Raw genomic sequence first — 18,736 nt, 5'->3', positions numbered from 1 at the left:
TTCTTCCTCTTATGTTTTTTGGTTATTTTCTTTTCTTTTCTTTTCTTTTTAATTTGCTCATACAGGGTTTACTCTCAGGCGTCCTGATGAGTTGGGGTTTATATTGTTGCACTGACTGGGGAACTTGCTAAGCTCTTTTGGAACCTTATTAGTTTTGGAATTAGTAAAGATGTATGTACATTACTTCCTTGGATTTTGACATCATTTCGATTACATAGAGGCTATTTACTTCCAAGTTTGCAGCTAGGTTTCAGATAAGTGACTGGTAGATAACTGAGGTGACATCCTCAATCTTCAAGGATTTTTTCTTTCTCTCTGATTCTACATACGTACAGATGATACAAAGCAAGTTAAATATTAGTTCATTGCTGTCAGTTTATTCTGTTAAATATTGCTAATTGCTTTCAGGTGACCTAATGATTTTTATTTATTAAGAGTCATAATTTTTATTGAAAGATCATTGACTATATTTTAACCATCTGATATTTAAGCTTTCCAGGCTAAAAGGTTTTTGCACATTTAGTTTCTTTTTTTTTGTGTGTGTGTGAGACGGTCTCACTCTGTCACCTGCCTAGACTGGAGGGCAGCGGTGTGATCTCAGCTCACCGCAACCTCCACCTCCCAGGCTCAAGCAATTCTCCTGCCTCAGCTTCACAAGTAGCTGGGATTACAGGCGTGTGCCACTACCGCCCAGCTAATTTTTGTATTTTTAGTAGAGACGGGTTTTCACCACCTTGGCCAGGCTGGCCTTGAATTCCTTTCCTCAAGTGATCCACCCACCTTGGCCTCTCAAAGTGCTGGGATTACAGGCGTGAGCCACCACACCCATCCCAGTTTCTAATAGAAAATTTTCTCCATATTTTCCAGCTAGTCTTTCTAATAAGTCCAAATTATGATCAACTATTTCAGTGCAAAACTGAGCCTAATAGCCTAATGGCATTCCTTATTTAAAATAGCTCTTGTTCCTATTTCTTGATTCATTGGTTAATTTAGCATTGCAAAAGTATTACCAAGTAGCTTCTCTAACAAGTGTTTATTTTGGGCCGAGTACAGTGGTTCACGCCTGTAATCCCAGCACTTTGGGAGGTCGAGGCAGGAGAATCACTTGAGCCCAGGAGTTCAAGACCAGCTTGGGCAACATAGTGAGACCTCATGTCTACTTTAAAAAAAAACAAAAAACAAAGATTAACCTGGTGTGGTGGTGTGCACCTGTAGTCCCAGCTACTCCGGAGGCTGAGGTGGGAGGATCGCTTGAGCCCAGGATTTGAGCTTGCAGTGAGGTATGATCATGCCACTGCACTTCAGCCTGGGTGACAGGGCAAGACCTTGTCTCCAAAAAAAAAAGTGTTTATTTTGTAATATGTGTGTGACACATATTTGTTTACAGTGTCCCTTATCCATACTGAAGAAAGAATAAGTAATTGAAGATGGCTGGGTATGGTGGCTCACACCTGTTATTCCAATACTTTGGGAGGCCAAGGTGGGTGGATCACCTTAGGACAGGAGTCCAAGACCAGCCTGGCCGACATGGAGAAACCCTGTCTCTACCAAAAATACAAAAATTAGCCAGCTGTGGTGGTGTACGATTGTAATCCTAGCTACTCAGGAGGCTGAGGCACGAGAATCACTTGAACCCAGGAAGCGGAGGTTGCAGTGAGCTGAGATTGTAGCACTACATGCCATCCTGGGTGACAGTGTGAGACTGTCTCAGAAAAAAAAAAATTGAAGATATCATTTGCCATTTAATTTTTTCTTTTTTTTTTTCTTTTTTTTTGTCTCTTTTTTGGTATAGCTGTCAATTTTAAGGCCAAATCATTTAGTTTGAAAGATTTTACCCATGTTAATTTCTATAATTCTAAAGTCATTACTCACAGCTAGAAATAAATTTAGAAATAATCAATGCACATCCAAACTGGCCTCTCTTTTTTTCTTTTTTCCTTTTTTTTTTTTTTGGTATCTGTTTAATTTTTACTTCCAATTTTGCTACATTGCATATGGGAAAGTAATTTTTATTAAAATTGTAATTTTGTTTGAGCCTGATATTTTAATGAACTAAATTACTTAGAAATAGCTGCCAAATAGTCTCTCTTTTTTGCATGATGAGCAAATCCCAAACTATAGATGTAAGAAAAATATGTTTGTGAAACGTATTTGTATATTAAGGTTTCTTTATTCACATTTTAAATCACATTACCTTTGGAATAATTTCAATTCACATATTTTTCTTCTTGTTAAAGATTAACATATTTATTAAATCTGGTTTACCAGAATGCACGCATTGCTGCATGGTTACATTATTCTCATCCTAGCAGATGTTTGTGTTGAGAAGAGTGAATTCCAAATTGCTTACAAATACGAAGCCAAATCAAATTGCCTTAATATATTCCTTTTGCATGATGGTATTTTCGGAGACCAGTCTAGTTGGGAATATCTTAAGGCCCTAGAAAACTACCTCCAAATTTTTAATTGGCCTTTTAGTTAGGTTATATTACACATGTATCAAAAATTCCTTGTTTTAAAAGTTTAAATAAATGCACAAGGCCAGGAACAGTGACTCAAGCCTGTAATCCCAGCACTTTGGGAGGCCAAAGCGGGTGGATCACCTGATTCAGGAGTTAGAGACCAGCCTGACCAACATGGTAAAACCCTGTCTCTACTAAAAATACAAAAAATTAACCTGGCATGGTGGCAGGTGCATGTAACCCCAGCTACTCTGGAGGCTGAGACAGGAGAATTGCTTGAACCCGGGAGGCAGAGGTTGCAGTGAGCTGAGGTTGTGCCATTGCACTCCAGCCTGGGCAACAAGAGCGAAACTCCATCTCAAAAAAATAAAAATAAATAAATAAATGCACATGTGAGTTTTTATTGTTTGAGAAATAATCCTTAAATATGTGATTTAATCCAGGACAGTACTGGCATGAAATTGTGGAAGAAACGCTGGTTTGTGCTTTCTGACCTTTGCCTCTTTTATTATAGAGGTAAGTTTACCCTACTGTCTTAGTGTGTTATTTTGTAATTGATATGTAATATGTGTCAGATATTTTAAAAAAAAAGTATTGTAACTCTGTGTGCTATTTTATTATCAACAAATAGTATCAAACAGATTTTTTCTTCTTTGACATATCATTCTGAGGTTTGGGGTTATGATAGAATAAATATGGTGCTTCAGACCATGTTTGGTCTGAGTTTTGGTTCAGCTTCCCTAATCTTTGCTCTATAATGCTACTCTTGAATTCGGTGCTTAATAGCTACAATCCTTAGTTTGAGGAGGTTCTTTTCACATGTCAGTTTTGTCAGATCTAGCTTATGGGTCCTTCAAGCACCCAATTCTGCTCCCCGGCAAATGATATTAGAATATTAGGGACTACTAATATGTAATGGCAAATGAAAAAAATGAAATACAAAGAAATACTTTCATTTTGAACTTTTTTTTTGACCAAACACTGATAGCCTTTCTCTGCTTAGTAAATTATTAATTCAGTTTTAAATAAAAATCCAGAGATGTTTCATATGCCACATGGATCTCTTAGATACTACAAGATACTACAAAGTTGTTACCTGCCAATGAAAGGCATACCTAGGTGGCACTCTCCAGAAAAATCTGCCTCAGCTGTAGTATAAAATCATGAATCTGGATAATCTCTCCTTCTTCTCTACTTTAAACTTTGGTTGTAAACCATCATGAAAGAATTAGATTGTCTACCCATAATTAGTAATTTATGACTTTTCTCGAGAAGTATAACTTATAAGATATAACAGAGTTTTAGAACTGATTAGTAGTTTTTACATTTTTTGACTGCACAAAAGACCGATAGCAAAATTTATAGTTGTGTATTGAAGCATTATAATACGTATTAACCTTCAAAATTTGGAATTACTAGAATTGTTTCCATCTGCAAACTGTAGTTGAGAATTACTGCTGAGTCAGAATTAACCAACCCTATAAAACTGCATTTTGTCATAGAGATGTTCCTTAGGCTGCAATTGTGGTATTGTCTTTAGTTAAATGCTAAGCTTACTCTACAATTTTCCTTGGGGGTTTTCTTACTCTTTCAGAAAGTTAGGAGTTGTATTTCAGCCATTATCCTTAAGCTTATAATTTCTCTTTTCCTCTCTTTTTCAGTATATTTATGGACTACTTATAACAAGAAATGTTTATTATTTCTAATATTTTAAATTTCTAATACAAGAATTTGTTGAAGTTTGTTTTGTTTTGTTTTTGAGACAGAGTCTTGCTCTGTTGCCCAGGCTGGAGTGCAGTGGTGCAATCTTGGCTCACTGCAACCTCCACCTCCCAGGTTCAAGTTATTCTTGTGCCTCATCCTCCCAAGTAGCTGGGATTACAGGCACGCGCCACCGCACTCAGCTAATTTTTTGTGTGTATTTTTAGTAGAGACGGGGTTTCACCATGTTGTCCAGGCTGGTCTCAAACTCCTGACCTTAAGTGATCCACCTGCCTCAGCCTCCCAAAGTGCTGGGATTACAGGTGTGAGCCACCATGCCCAGCCAAGAATTTATTGATGTTAATTTGCAACAAAAACCACTGAATTCCTTGTAATTTGCTATTGTTGTTGCTCAGGGAAAGGTGGGACTCATCACTTTTACTATAATAGGAAAGCTTTTGATCATATTTGAAAAATGTAAAAGTGAATCAGAAGCCATGCTGATGGATATAAAGATGAGAACAATAGACACTGGGGACCACAAGAGAGGGGAAGGCTGAACATAGTACCAGCTGGGTGTTGTGCTATCTGGGAGACTGATTCATTTGTACTGCAGACCTCAGCATCACGCAATTTACCTTTGTAACAAGTCCACATGTGTACCCCTGAACCTATAATAGAAGTTGGAAAAAAAAAAAAAAAACAAGCCATGCTGAGTCTGAGATTCCTTATTATTAAACACCTGCATTTTATATGCAATGTATTTATTAATTTTAGTAGTTTCCCAGATAGGAGGAATATAAAAAAGAAGAAACTGTAAAAACAAGAGAAATATCATTTAACTCATTTCAGATGACTGCTCTGCAGATTGTTGGAAAGAAGTATATGATATTACACATTTTTACTATTTTATCAATAAGAAATGTTAGGTTTTAAATTAAAATAATCAGATTTCAGTGAAATCATAATAGCCTATATATTTTTTTTGCATATTTACTATTTGTTGAGTACTGTGCTGAGCAAGTTATATAGATGATCTATTTCATCTAACCCTCACAGCTACCTGATAATGTGGGGAATCTTATGTTCGTTGCACGCAAGGGGAAACTGATATACAAAGTGCTTACCTCGGGTCTCACAATTTGCAAGTGGCACAGTCAGGATTTGAACTCAGGCACTCTGACTCCAGAGCTGACACCGTTAGTTTCTAGTCTCTTAATCACGAGTTTTGGCCCCCACTCAGATATCCTCTTCTCCTAAATGCTGAGGGCAGTGGCCCCATTCATTTCTTCTCCATTTCTCAAAGCATCTAGTCTACTGACATACAAAGTGTGTTGTCAGAATTTTTTGGAGATCAGTCCATGTTTTACAGATAATGGAAATTAAGACAAAATAACTGATTTGCTAAAGATATTCCCAAATGTCTTTAAAACTAAGTAGAAATGGGGAATCTAAAATGTCACTTGAATCCAGTAAAATGTTAAGATTCTTATGGCTCTTGTCCCAGGTCGTGTTCCCTAGGAAGCAAATTATATGATGGAGATTAATATGTAGAAAGCTTTTTGGAGAGTGTTGTTCTTGGAACCATAAGCTGTGGCAAAGTGAAGGAAGGAAATGGCAGAGACAAAAGAAAATGGGCTGCCATGCAGTCTCAGAAAGGCCTCAGCTGACTCCGTGGAGAGTTCTTTCATTCTGCAAACATTACTGAGTACTTACTCTTTGTCAGTCTATGAGTCTCTCTAGGTAATAGAAACTAGGACAGTCCTTCGGTCAGGCTTGATATAGAACTAAACAGAAGAGTGTCATGATTAAAAGCAGTTTAAGAAGCTGAAGAACTCAGGATAGTCATTTGATAGAAGATGAAGATTTTTTACATGCACTGTCTTTGATTTTATATAATAATGGCAATATTTAATGCTTCACTCTCCGTGCTGAGTTTTTTATGTGTATTAACTCATTTAACCCTCATAACAATCTTTTGAGGTAAGTCCTATTGTCCTCAATTTTATAGATGATAAAACAGATACTAAGCATCAATAACTTGGCTAGGATTTCACAGCTAGTTAGTGTTAGGCAGGAAAACAACCTCACGTAATCTAGGGAAATCACCCTGTGCTTTAGTGCCTCTGTCTATTCTGAAGCAACTTTAGGAAAGATTATTTTATTATGGGACATAGCAGGATGTATTATTTGGTTAAAATGATTTTTTAATAAAGATGACTTCATGTGCTGTTTCTGACTATACCCTTTACATAAACATAAAACATAAAATTGGATTCAAAATTAGGGTTTGCCTTATTCTTTTAAATTGTCACATTCTCTGTAATTCATGACTGCTTTCCAACTCTTTTTAACCTTTTGGACTAAATCTGTACTTCCGTTCATCCCTTTACGCATTAGTGAATCGTACCTGAATGAGCACAGAATAGTAAAAACAAAATTTTGTTCCATTGCTATGAGAAAAGCTATCGAAAAAAGCCACCATTTAATGTAACTTTTTCCCTTCTGGATGTTTCACCAGATACTCTGGAAATGAGGGCGAAATAAATAAAATCCCTTGTTAAGTTTTTGATAATTAGGGGAAAAAAAAAGAAATCACACACAGCAAGCATAATAAAAAGAATTATTTCCCTTTTATGATTTCTCATTGGTGAGTTTATTAGCCTGATGACACTGCTTTATTCACTTGTCTTATAGGTCTATAACAATGAAGTACATATTTCAAGTTTCATAAATATCTCTGCCCCCGAGCAGCAAGTTAATAGTGTGAATCTATACTGTGTCAAGATTAATGTTTATCATTTTCCTAGGTATATTTTATGTGCTTGCCTTGTAGGCCTGTAATTTAGTCACACTATTGTATATCAGAATGATTAGTAAAAGCAAACCTTCAAAGTTAAATGTTTTAAAAAGCATATAATTTATATAGCATAGTTCAAATATGTATTCACATGTGTCTTCATTTATTCAACAAATTTTTTTGAGCATCTACCACTGTCATTCTAAGTGTCTTTGTAGAACTTTCATTCTAGCATGGAGAAAAAGGTAATAAACAAATAAATAGCTAAAACATATAGTATGCCGGAGGTATTGAGAGTAGGCAGTGGTAACATTCCCAAAGGAGAACAGAGAAAACGTTAAATAAATAGCATTTTAAAATACAGTAGTCAAGGAAAGCCTCATTGATGAGACCTTTGAGCAAAGCCTGAAGGATGTAACCAAGAAAGCCATGTATTTGTCTGGGGATAGAATGGTTGGGCATTTAAATCCTATCAGAGATGTGGGTGGATTAATGCCATTACTTACATGCCAGTATATTTTTAAGTGAATGACATGTAAAGGGGCTTTGTAGAATGCAGTATATATACCAAAGTATAAATTCTTGCGCTGTTTGATATTTTCATTTAAAACCTTATAAAGGCCTGCCTAAACACGAATATGGTTCACTTATATACAAGAATCTTTTGATTTGGCAAAAATAGATCTTGAAAAACTTTGCTTCATGAAAACATTTAAAATTCTAATCAGATGTTAAATTATCTCTTAGATGAGAAAGAAGAGGGTATCCTGGGAAGCATACTGTTACCTAGTTTTCAGATAGCTTTGCTTACCTCTGAAGATCACATTAATCGCAAATATGCTTTTAAGGTAAGGAAAAATGCAGTTTTTAATTCTGTGTTCAAAACTTGTGTTGGTTAAAAATGGATATTGAGCCATAGATTATTACAAAAAAGCTATCTTATAGTGATTTTTATATTTAAAATATATTAATTAATGGTCTTATGGTTGTATAGAAGAATGTCCCTCTAATTAGGAAGCACATGCTAAAATATTTCGGGGTCAAGTGTCTTCATGTCTGTGCTTTCAAATGATTCTAGATAAAATGAACATGTCAGAATGCTAATAATTGATGAATATAATTATGGATATCCTGGTGATTATTATGTATTTTTTCAAGGTTACTGTACATCTGAATTTTTTAATAATAAATTTGGGGTCTAGGCACAGTGGCTGTAATTTCAGCACTTTCGGAGACCAAGGTGGAGGGATCACTTGAGTCCAGGAGTTGAGCCTGGGGAATATAGTGAGACCCTGTCTCTAAAACCAAACCAAACCAAACCAAACAAAAAAAAAACATACTAGCCGGGCATGGTGGCTAGTCCCAGCTACTTGGGAGGCCGAGGTGAAAGGATCACTTGGGTCTGGGAGGTCAAGGCTGTAGTGAGACATGATCACACCACTGCAGTCCAGCCTGGGCAACACAGTAAGACCCCGTCTCAAAAAAAAATTATTAATAGGATGGGCACATTGGCTCATGCCTGTTATCCTAGCACTTTAGGAGGCCGAGTCAGACAGAGAGCTTGAACCCAACATGGTAAAACCCCGACCCTACTAAAATTACAAAAATTAGCCAGGTGTGGTGGTGTGTGCCTGTAGTGGCAGCTACACAAAAGGCTCAGGTGGGAGGATCGCTTGAGTCCTGGAGGCAGAGGTTGCAGTGAGCCAAGATTGCACCACTGTACTCCAGCCTAGGTGACAGAGTGAGAGTCTGTATTAATAATTATTAATAATAAATTTGGAGGAAGAGTACTATAAGAGACAATGTTTTTTAATAAAGGTACATATATGTACATTTACTGAAAAACTTAGAGAATAATTGCAAAGATGTTCTTGGGTCTAAGTACATCATGATCATCAGGTACTTTACGGAGAACACTGAAGTTGAGATGTGAAATCTGCTGTTATTAAATCCAAGCAGACCTGAGATCCCCTTCCCTGATTAATAGTACCTACCAATCTTTATGGTATTACTGGTTTGTGGATCGCTGTCAAGTAAGAGGTCTTCAGTGCTTTTTGGAGATTTTTGTTTTCAAAAATCATTCTGCATTCTTTGCTTTATGATTATGGCTAAAATAAATTTCAGAGGTCACCTAGTTTTTCAGTCTGTTTTAGAGTAAGAACTATAAGGTTCTTGCAGAAATTTCATTTTAAGAGAAAAGAGGGGGGGAAATGCTGCTGGTTAACAATGAAAATGTTTGTACCATTATAAAATTGATTCAATTTTAAAGTCCCACCACTTTTAAAGAATACTGAGGACTGCAGCTGATTTACAACTTTTGCTAATCAATATGTTACATGAGCAGGCCGGGCACAGTGGCTCACGCCTGTAATCCCAGCACTTTGGGAGGCCGAGGCAGGTCAGGATCAACTGAGGTCAGGAGTTTGAGACGAGCCTGGCCAACATGGTGAAACCTCGTCTCTACTAAAAATACAAAAATTAACTGGACATTGTGGCGCTTGCCATAGTCCTTGCTACTGGGGAGGCTGAGGTGGGAGAATCACTTGAACCTAGGAGGCGGAGGTTGCAGTAAGCTGAGGTTGTGCCACTGCACTCCAGCCTGGGCGACAGAGCAAGACTCCCTCCCTCCCCCGACCCCCCCAAAAAAAATAGCCAGGCACGGTGGCTCATGCCTGTAATCCCAGCACTTTGGGAGGCTGAGGCGGGCAGATCACCTGAGGTCAGGAATTCAAGACCAGCTTGGCCAACATGGAAAAACCCCGTCTCTACTAAAAATACAAAATTAGCCAGGTAGGGTGGCGCATGCCTGTAACCCCAGCTACTTGGGAGGCTGAGGCAGGAAAATCACTTGAACCTGGGAGGCGGAAGTTGCAGTGAGCCGAGATCGCACCATTGCACTCCAGCCTGGGCAACAAGAGCCAAACTCTGGCTCAAAAAAAAAAAAAAAAAAAAAAAATTGTTGCATGATCTATGGAGAAAAAGAACAGGAAAGGTATAGTGGTGAGGTTAAGGGGTTGGGTCATGGATGGCCTCAATGAGAAGGTAATGTAACTTGAGGGAAGACCTAAGGATAAGAGGAGAGTATCTTAATATTTAAATTAACTTTATCAAAATAAACTTTATCAACAGTATAAACCAGAGAAACATAATTAAAGATTTTATGATGTTATAACAAAAGTTAACACTTTGAAAATTTAAAATTATAACTTTATGAAGTACACATGTAGAGGTGCATGATATTAGCACTATTATCAGGCCATGCATTTAAATTTTTTTGTTGCTTATCAATTTAGCTAATGTTTATCAATTTATGCTGTTTGTAGGACTTTCTTCTGCGTTTTTAGACTCTTAAAAAATACTACAGTGTTAAAATAGCAATAAAAGTGACCATGCATGTTAAGTATATTTTCTCTGCAATTATTTGGTTCAGTTTTAATTTTATCTGTAACAATAATAGTAATTGTTTCACTTTCTCTCTTCTGTGGTATTGTTTCCCCTGAATGTATGAGCTGCTTTACTCCTAAGTTTGCTGACATTGATGCAAATGCTTATCAGAATGGTAAGTAGAAACTTTATAGACAATTATTGAACACAAGCATGGAACTTAAAGCTAGACTGGGTACTTTGACATCATCTAGTAAATATTTCCATTTGACTGATGGCAAGCGTGAGTGGGGATTCTTAGTGTCTTGAGTCATGGCTAGAACTGGATTGTCTTGACACTAGCCCGGTGTTCCTTCCATTGATCACAAATATGGGCAGTGGTCTTTATTTTTCCAAAACCCCGCTCAGAGAGTCCAGTAACACTTTGTAGGTGGTTTTAATCATCTTAACATAGAACATTTGAGTAGTTTATTAAGGAACAGCTCAAAAAGAAAACACCATTTCGGATCATTTATAAATCTTTTGTGTTTGGGTGTAGATATCTATAAAGGATTCTATAAAATACAGCAGTGCCTTTTGAGGCCTAAAGAAATTGCTAACTCAGGAGGGAAATGCCATAACATGTACATTTCTATTAATTTGGTTGCTGGTTGCTGGGAATATTCTTGAATAAGGAATATTTATTCAAGAATAAATATTCTTATTCTGGGCGTGATGGCTCACACCTGTAATCCCAGCACTTTGGGAGGCTGAGGCAGGCAGATCACTTCAGGTCAGAAGTTCGAGACCAGCCTGGCCAACATGGCAAAACCCCATCTCTACTAAAATACAAAAATTAGTTGGGCATGGTGGCACATGCCTGTAATCCCAGCTAGTCGGGATGCTGAGGCAGGAGAATCGCTTGAACCAAGGAGGCAGATGTTGCAGTGAGCCCAGATCGCTCCACTGCACTCCAGCCTGGGCAACAGAGTGAGACTCTGTGTCAAAAAAAAAAAAATGAAGGTGTGAATTGCAGTAAATGGAAATTGCTAGAAATGTGGAGATGGAAGAGGCACCACTAAGTGCTTCATTTCTCACCTCCTTTCCTTTCCATGCAGTTTTTTTTTTAATTTTTAATTTTAGAGTGTGCACACAACTAAAAGAAAGAGGGTAAAGTTAGGGGGAAAAAAATTAATATATATTTTTCAAGTTAATAGTTATATTTTTTCTTGATTCATTTCCATAGCTCATATAAAAGATAAGTCTACTTTCTCTGAAATTTGATAGCAGTGCTCTATGTCAGGAATCACTTATCTTTTTTTCTTTTTCTTTTACAGAATCCTATATTTTTATTTAAAATGATCGTGTCATTTTCAATCAGGCAGCCCATCCAAACATGCGGACCTATTATTTCTGCACTGATACAGGAAAGGAAATGGAGTTGTGGATGAAAGCCATGTTAGATGCTGCCCTAGTACAGACAGAACCTGTGAAAAGGTAAAGGCTTGTAGAAAAAATGATGGTGATTTCCACTTCCATTTTATTCCATGCCTTGCAAGTATTTCACTGTCATAGTACATATCATTTTAATAGTCATGGTATGAAATCATTTTTTCCTCAGAAAGCAAGGATCAATTCCTGTTCTGAATTAAATTAATACACATTTTGTTAGTTTGCGATACCACCTACATTTTTATTCCACTTTTCTTCTTTTTCTTCTTTATTCATTTTCACCTATCAGTGTACTGGGGTGAATCCAGAATCCTAACATTCAAACTGAATGTTCTTTCTTCTTACAGAATTACCTTTAATTTCCGGTGAGTACGTTTTTAATTGTTACCTTAAAGCTACAGAGATTTTTATCCTTCGAGATAGTGTTTTTAAGATTCTAAATCTTAGAAGAGTTTATTTTTATGAAGTTAATTTGTGTTTTTCTATAATAGTGTGTTGATGTTTCTAAAGTGTAATGAATTACAGTAAGAAACTTTGGTAGTTTCACTTTTTCAACATTTCTGATTAATTTTTATTGTTTTGTAATGAATGTCTCCAGAAAATAGTTCATCAAGCATTTAGATTGTTTCCAAATAAATCCACTTCTTGGTGAATTGTACCTTCTTTATATTGAAACTCCACTACTCAGATTCCTTCATAATATAGATAAGTGCTGTTAAAATTGATCCATGTGTTTTTCCCTGCTTGAAGATACGAATCATTTTAATATTCTTCAGTATATCTAGTTAGAGGAAATCTGATTCTCAGACTATGTAAATACAAGTAGTATAATGTGCTTTTTAAAAATATATATATTCCTGTAATTGGAAGAAAAAATTATGATGCAAGTTAATTTTTCTTCCAGTCAGTGACAGCTGAGCACATATCTTATGTAAGAAAGATGCTAATGTGCAAGTTTAGCCTTTTTTCCCTCTTCTCAGGAAATTAGGGATTGTTACAGTATACATCTAGTCCTTTGTTTTTCTTATTCTAGTGTGCATTTTAATAAGTCTTGGCTTTTTGGCTAAAAGACTTAGGTTGATGCTGTGTATTTGTGCTATTTTTGTAAATATCAAGTCTAAATCAAGTTACCCAGTCACTAGTAATTAGAGCTGGGGAAAAACTGAAAAGAAAAGAGGGTGTAGGATATAGCTCTAGGACATCTATTTTTAAGAAAAACCACTTTTGCCACATGCGTATTCCAGGATGACAGCAGATAGAAGGAAAATCTGTTTTTGGAATTACATGTGTAAAAATTACCTGAGTAGCATAAAGATGAGGTGGTTAGCACTGATAACGAGAGAAAATGTGTAGGTGAAGAGAATTCATTTAAAATCTTCAGGCTGAGCATGGTGGCTCACGCCTGTAATTCTAGCACTTTGGGAGGTTGAGGGATCACTTGAGTTCAGGATTTTGAGATCAGTGGGCAACATGATGAAACACCATCTGTACCAAAAATACAAAAATTAGCTGGGCGTAGTACCATACTCTTGTAGTCCCTGCTACTTAGGAGGCTGAAGCATGAGGATCACTTCAATCAGGAGGTTGAGGCTGCTGTGAGCTGTGACTGTGCCACTGCACTCCAGCCTAGACAACAGAGTGAGACCCTGTCAAAAAAAAAAAAAAAACTTCAATACTTTTAACTTCAAAGCAAAATTTTTAGGCAATTGTTTAGAATACAGAAATCTGTATAATAATTAAAATATTTATGTCTAAATAGTTTCAATATTGTATATTATACTTTTCTCAGAATTTCAGCATGTTTCTACTTTATTTTATTAAATTTACCACTCTGAAAACTAATAATTACTCATAGTTTGGGATGATAAAGATGACAATTATTTGGCTTGGCTTTTGGCAACCTAATAGTTCACTAGTTATGTGCTTATACAATTTTCAGCCATCTTTGTTAGTGTAATTTACTCAGACAAGATTTATTAATACCACCTGTGTGCCCAGCTTAGAGTCCATTATCCTGTAGAAATTACGTGTTTTCTTCTACTCCTAGTTGTTGGCATTTTTATCCCACCCTATTAGATTTAGTCATTCAAAGTGAAAGTAAGTATAGAGAGATTTTGTTTGCTTGGTTTTAAGCTAATGCACTCATTTTGCTGTACGGCTCAAATACTTAAAATATTTATCAGAGCATATCACTCTAATACAACATCCAGTTTTTAACTTGAGAGTTCATTTTCCCTAACTTTATATAAAGTATTTCACCTGTTCTCTATAATGTCATAGTCTCCTAGTGTGCAAATCATTGATGGCCAAAAGAAAAAAAAATCTAAGTATAATGTGGATTCTCTGAATAATTTTCATCTCTAAGCCCATTATTTTCGTTTTATATATCTCAGTGTATTTTCTGCAATAACTTAAATGTCACTTTTTAAAATTAGATCACAAGTTTTATATTATTTATGGTACCTTAGCATACTTTTCTGAGTCAGCTTTGTTCCACTTAGAGAAAAGTCATCATATGTGTCTTTTTGACTACTTTTTCAATGATAAATCTTGGGGAAAAAGAAAAAAAATCTGCCACAGTTTTAATTTAAAATAATAGCTTTAGGCCGAGCACGGTGGCTCACGCTTGTAACCCCAACAATTTAGGAGGCCAAGGTGGGAGGATTGCTTGAGCCCAGGAGTTCAAGACCAACCTAGCCGGGCGCGGTGGCTCACGCTTGTAATCCCAGCACTTTGGGAGGCCGAGGCGGGCGGATCACGAGGTCAGGAGATCGAGACCACGGTGAAACCCCGTCTCTACTAAAAATACAAAAAATTAGCCAGGCCTGGTGGCGGGCGCCTGTAGTCCCAGCTACTCGGAGAGGCTGAGGCAGGAGAATGGCGTGAACCCGCAAGGCGGAGCTTGCAGTGAGCCAAGACTGCGCCACTGCACTCCAGCCTGGGTGACAGAGCAAGACTCCGTCTTAAAAAAAAAAAAAAGACCAACCTAGGTGACCAGTGAGACCCCGTCTCTAAAAAAATTTTAAAATTAGCTAGGTGTGGTGGCGTGTACCTATAGTCCCGGCTGCTTGGGAGGCTGACAGGGAAGGATCACTTGAGCCCAGGAAGTTGAGGTTGCAGTGAGCCAAGATCACGTCACTGCACTCCCCCCTGGGTTATACAGCAAGAGACCTTATCTCAAATAATAATGATAATAATCATGATGACAGTAATAATAGCTTTAGATAGACTACAGTAAATATGTTTTAAAAATCTTTTCAGTTATTTTATGTTTAATGTTAAAATTCCTACCCTTCCAAATAGCAAGGGATACATGTGCTTTTAGTGTAAATGTTCTATGCCTTCTTTGTTGTTGTTCTTGTTTTGAGATGGAGTCTCACTCTGTCGCCCAGGCTGGAGTGCAGTGGCACGATCTCAGCTCACTCCAACCTCTGCCTCCCAGGTTCAAGCAATTCTCCTGCCTCAGCCTCCCGAGTAGGTGGGATTACAGATGCCCACCACCACGCCTGGCTAATTTTTTTTTTTATTTTTTCGTAGAGACGGTGTCTCAACATTTTGGCCTGGCTGGTCTCAAACACCTGATCTCAGGTGATCCACCCACCTTGGCCTCCCAAAGTGCTGGGATTGCAGGCATGAGCGGCCACACCTGGCCAACTTTTATTTTTCAAGAGAAAGTAGCACATAGTCTTATCTTAGTAAATTTTCCCAATGTCTAATATTGCCTCCAAGCTAGAAGCTATGGTTTATATCTAACCTAAATATATGGATGGTTCATAACTTTACTCCAAGAAAAATAGTCACCTTTTTTTTTTTAATTTTTTTTCCTTGGTGACCATATTCCAAACCTTCTAGATATCTTCATTTATAGTTGATTACAGATATATGTATATAGATCTACATCTTTTCCACACATCATAAACATTGGCAGCATTACCACACTAGTTTCTGATAGAAGCATTTTTATTTATTGGAATATGGAGGGTTGGCTGGCTCCTGAGAGGCCTCCTGGAGTGGCATGATCTTGGCAGTTTCGTGCAGGTTCAGACACTCAGCTTGATCTTTTCAGAGTCTGGAAGTGATTAGGCTCAGGGAAAGACCTAGATATGGCAACTAGAATAGTGAGCAGTACAACTGTCAAGTGACCTAGACACATGCTGTTAACTAGCTCATTCTTTCAGTGGCCAGGTGGACATGGGATGCCAGATTCTAACCCAAGATTGCTTGATGTGATGGAATTATGATGGTAATAAGGTCAGGGCCAGCCACTCATTAACTCATCTGATTCTCACAAGAACCCTCTGATCTTGGTGGCACAATCATACCCATTTACCAAAGAGGAAGCATAGGCACTTTAAGTGTTCTGTACTTTGCCTGAAGACACAGCCAGTAAGAACAGAATTGCAAGCTGGACGTGTGCAGTCAGACTCCAAGAGCTCTAAAATCATACTGAGTTCCTCTTGAATACAAACAAAAGGAGTTAATCATATGGTTCAGATCTTTGATAGCATCAGACTATAATTTCTTGTTGCAGCCGTTTCCACAACCAGACTCATGTTTGTCTCATGAGTCAACAAGGAGCTAACCTTGGCTGGGAGCCATGTTGCTTCTTTCAAGGGACTGTCTACTGTGGTCCTTTAAGTGTAGATTTTGTGGTTTAACTGTCATAAGGCAATCTTAATTTGCTTTATTTTCAGATTCCTAATGGTGGGAGCACACATCACTTTTTACCCTCTAGTTCTTTATGTTTTCTTTTTCCCCCTTTCTGTTTATACCTTCTGGTGTTGTGCTTGAATGTTAATATCACAGCATTGGGTATTTGTGTAGACTTGTCCACTGTGACCCTTTCCAGTCCCCTTGCTTCCACCCCCGTAAAGTATAATTTTTCCTAGATTGAATCCCAGAAGTAACATGTGCATTATTTCATCTGATTTATTATGATTTTCTTCTCTGATTTCAGAGTGGACAAGATTACATCTGAAAATGCACCAACTAAAGAAACCAATAACATTCCCAACCATAGAGTGCTAATTAAACCAGAGATCCAAAACAATCAAAAAAACAAGGAAATGAGCAAAATTGAAGAAAAAAAGGCATTAGAAGCTGAAAAATACGGATTTCAGAAGGATGGTCAAGATAGACCCTTAACAAAAATTAATAGTGTAAAGCTGAATTCTCTGCCATCTGAATATGAGAGTGGGTCAGCATGCCCTGCTCAGACTGCACACTACAGACCAATCAACTTGAGTAGTTCAGAGAACAAAATAGTCAATGTTAGCCTGGCAGATCTTAGAGGTGGAAATCGCCCCAATACAGGGCCCTTATACACAGAGGCTGATCGAGTCATACAGAGAACAAATTCAATGCAGCAGTTGGAACAGTGGATTAAAATCCAGAAGGGGAGGGGTCATGAAGAAGAAACCAGGGGGTAAGTGTCTATCTTGTCATCATGAACCCAGGTTTCTTTGATGCCGTGTTGGTGGAGATTGGTTTCTGAGCTACTGATTAAAATATTGGTTTAAATTGTGTTTTAGCTGTTATAGCTTCATTACTACATCTTTTGTTTATGATGATCAGATGTAAGTATTTATTCTCTGTCTCTTATGTTCTGTCACCCCTTGTCACCCCTCCTTTGCTAGTGGCAAGGAGTCATCCTACCTGGCCAAGCACAAGGAAAGGCTTGGGTTACAGGTAGAGATAGAGTTTATTTGGGAGAGGGAGGGAGCAAGCCCTGTCCTCCCAACCCACCCCTGTCTTGTCCCCTGCCGTTATCAACTCTTCTCTGACTGCCCTCCATTACCACTTTGTGCAGGTTGGTACAATGCAAGGTTCTCCTGAGACAAGTAATATGGAGGCAGCAAAGGCCTGCTGCTCTCTAATTCCCAGTCTTATTCTTGGGCTTTCTTTAAATCAGAATGCACATAACTATTAAATTCAAGGCCAGGTGCTGTTTTTCGTGCTTGTAATCCTAGCACTTTGGGAGGCCAAAGCAAGAGAATCATTTGATGCCAGGAGTTTGAGACCAGCCTGGGCAACCTAGCAAGACCCCATCTCTGTAAAAAATTTTTAAAAATTAGCCAAGCACAGTGGTGCATGCCTGTAGTACCAACTACTTGGGGGAAGTTGAAGTGGGAGTATTGCTTGAGCCCAGGAGTTGGGAGCTGCAGTGAGCTATGACTGTGCCAGTGCACTCCAGCCTGGCAGCACAGTGAGAACCCAACTCTTAAAAAAATAAAAAGTAAATGTATTTATATGAGCATTTATTCGTTTTTGCATGTACTTTTTCTTAATATATTTATTGTGCAACTACTATATGCTAATTGTGGGACCACAAAGTAAAATAATGGAAAGATACAGTCCAGGTACTCACAAAGATAATTCTCTAGTAGAGGAGACAGTTGAATAAGTAGATGCAATTTAGTGTGACAAATACAATGAAGGCAGACCAGGGTGCTGCTGTAGGAACACATCTTGGGACAGCTAGCACAATCTTAAGGATTCAGAGTCCAGGAAAACCTTTGTAGAGGAAGCAAAACACAAGCAGTGATACGAAGAATGACATGCATATTATGGCTTAGATATGCAAAGCTCCAGGCTTGGTAGAGAACAGAAGAATCAAAAGAAATCCAGTATGACTTGGTTGTTACTGGGGAAACAATGAGTGAAGAACAAGGCTAGAGACATAAGCTAGGAGAGAGATACTCAGATTGATGTCTCAGAAATCTGGATAATAAATTGGAGAAAGTTCAAAAGTTACTTAAGTGATTGAAGTGAGAAGAGGAAGAGGATGTATTCAGGATATAATTGACAAGTCTAGTTGATTGCTTTGATGTGCTTGATTGCAAACTCGTCTTGCTCAAGGTTACGTTTGGTGCTGGGCAAGGTGGCTTTTGTCTGTAATCCCAGCACTTCGGGAGGCCAAGGCAGGCGGATCAGTTGAGGCCAGGAGTTCGAGACCAGC

At 37.8% G+C, this 18,736-nt stretch overlaps 1 protein-coding gene across 49 annotated transcripts in view; it reads left to right on the top strand.

The window, feature by feature from the left end:
* Positions 1-18,736, top strand: part of PLEKHA5 (pleckstrin homology domain containing A5) — a 253,151-nt gene that overhangs the window by 126,948 nt on the left and 107,467 nt on the right. For 25 of the 49 annotated variants that reach the window (XM_055280463.2, XM_055280474.2, XM_055280469.2 and 22 more), the window contains 4 exons: positions 2,906-2,978; positions 7,711-7,811; positions 11,708-11,823; positions 16,736-17,203. In XM_055280463.2, coding sequence (XP_055136438.2) covers positions 2,906-2,978; positions 7,711-7,811; positions 11,708-11,823; positions 16,736-17,203 — 758 coding nt within the window. Of the gene's footprint in view, positions 1-2,905; positions 2,979-7,710; positions 7,812-11,707; positions 11,824-12,125; positions 12,144-16,735; positions 17,204-18,736 lie in introns of all 49 variants that reach the window. The other 24 variants (XR_008658014.2, XR_008658013.2, XM_063640758.1 and 21 more) reach the window with 2 other exon arrangements.

Source organism: Symphalangus syndactylus, chromosome 5 (assembly GCF_028878055.3).
Source record: "Symphalangus syndactylus isolate Jambi chromosome 5, NHGRI_mSymSyn1-v2.1_pri, whole genome shotgun sequence".
NCBI classification, from domain to species: Eukaryota; Metazoa; Chordata; class Mammalia; order Primates; family Hylobatidae; genus Symphalangus; species Symphalangus syndactylus.
Note: the sequence above shows the minus strand (reverse complement) of the source record. Positions and strands in the feature narration are given on the sequence as shown.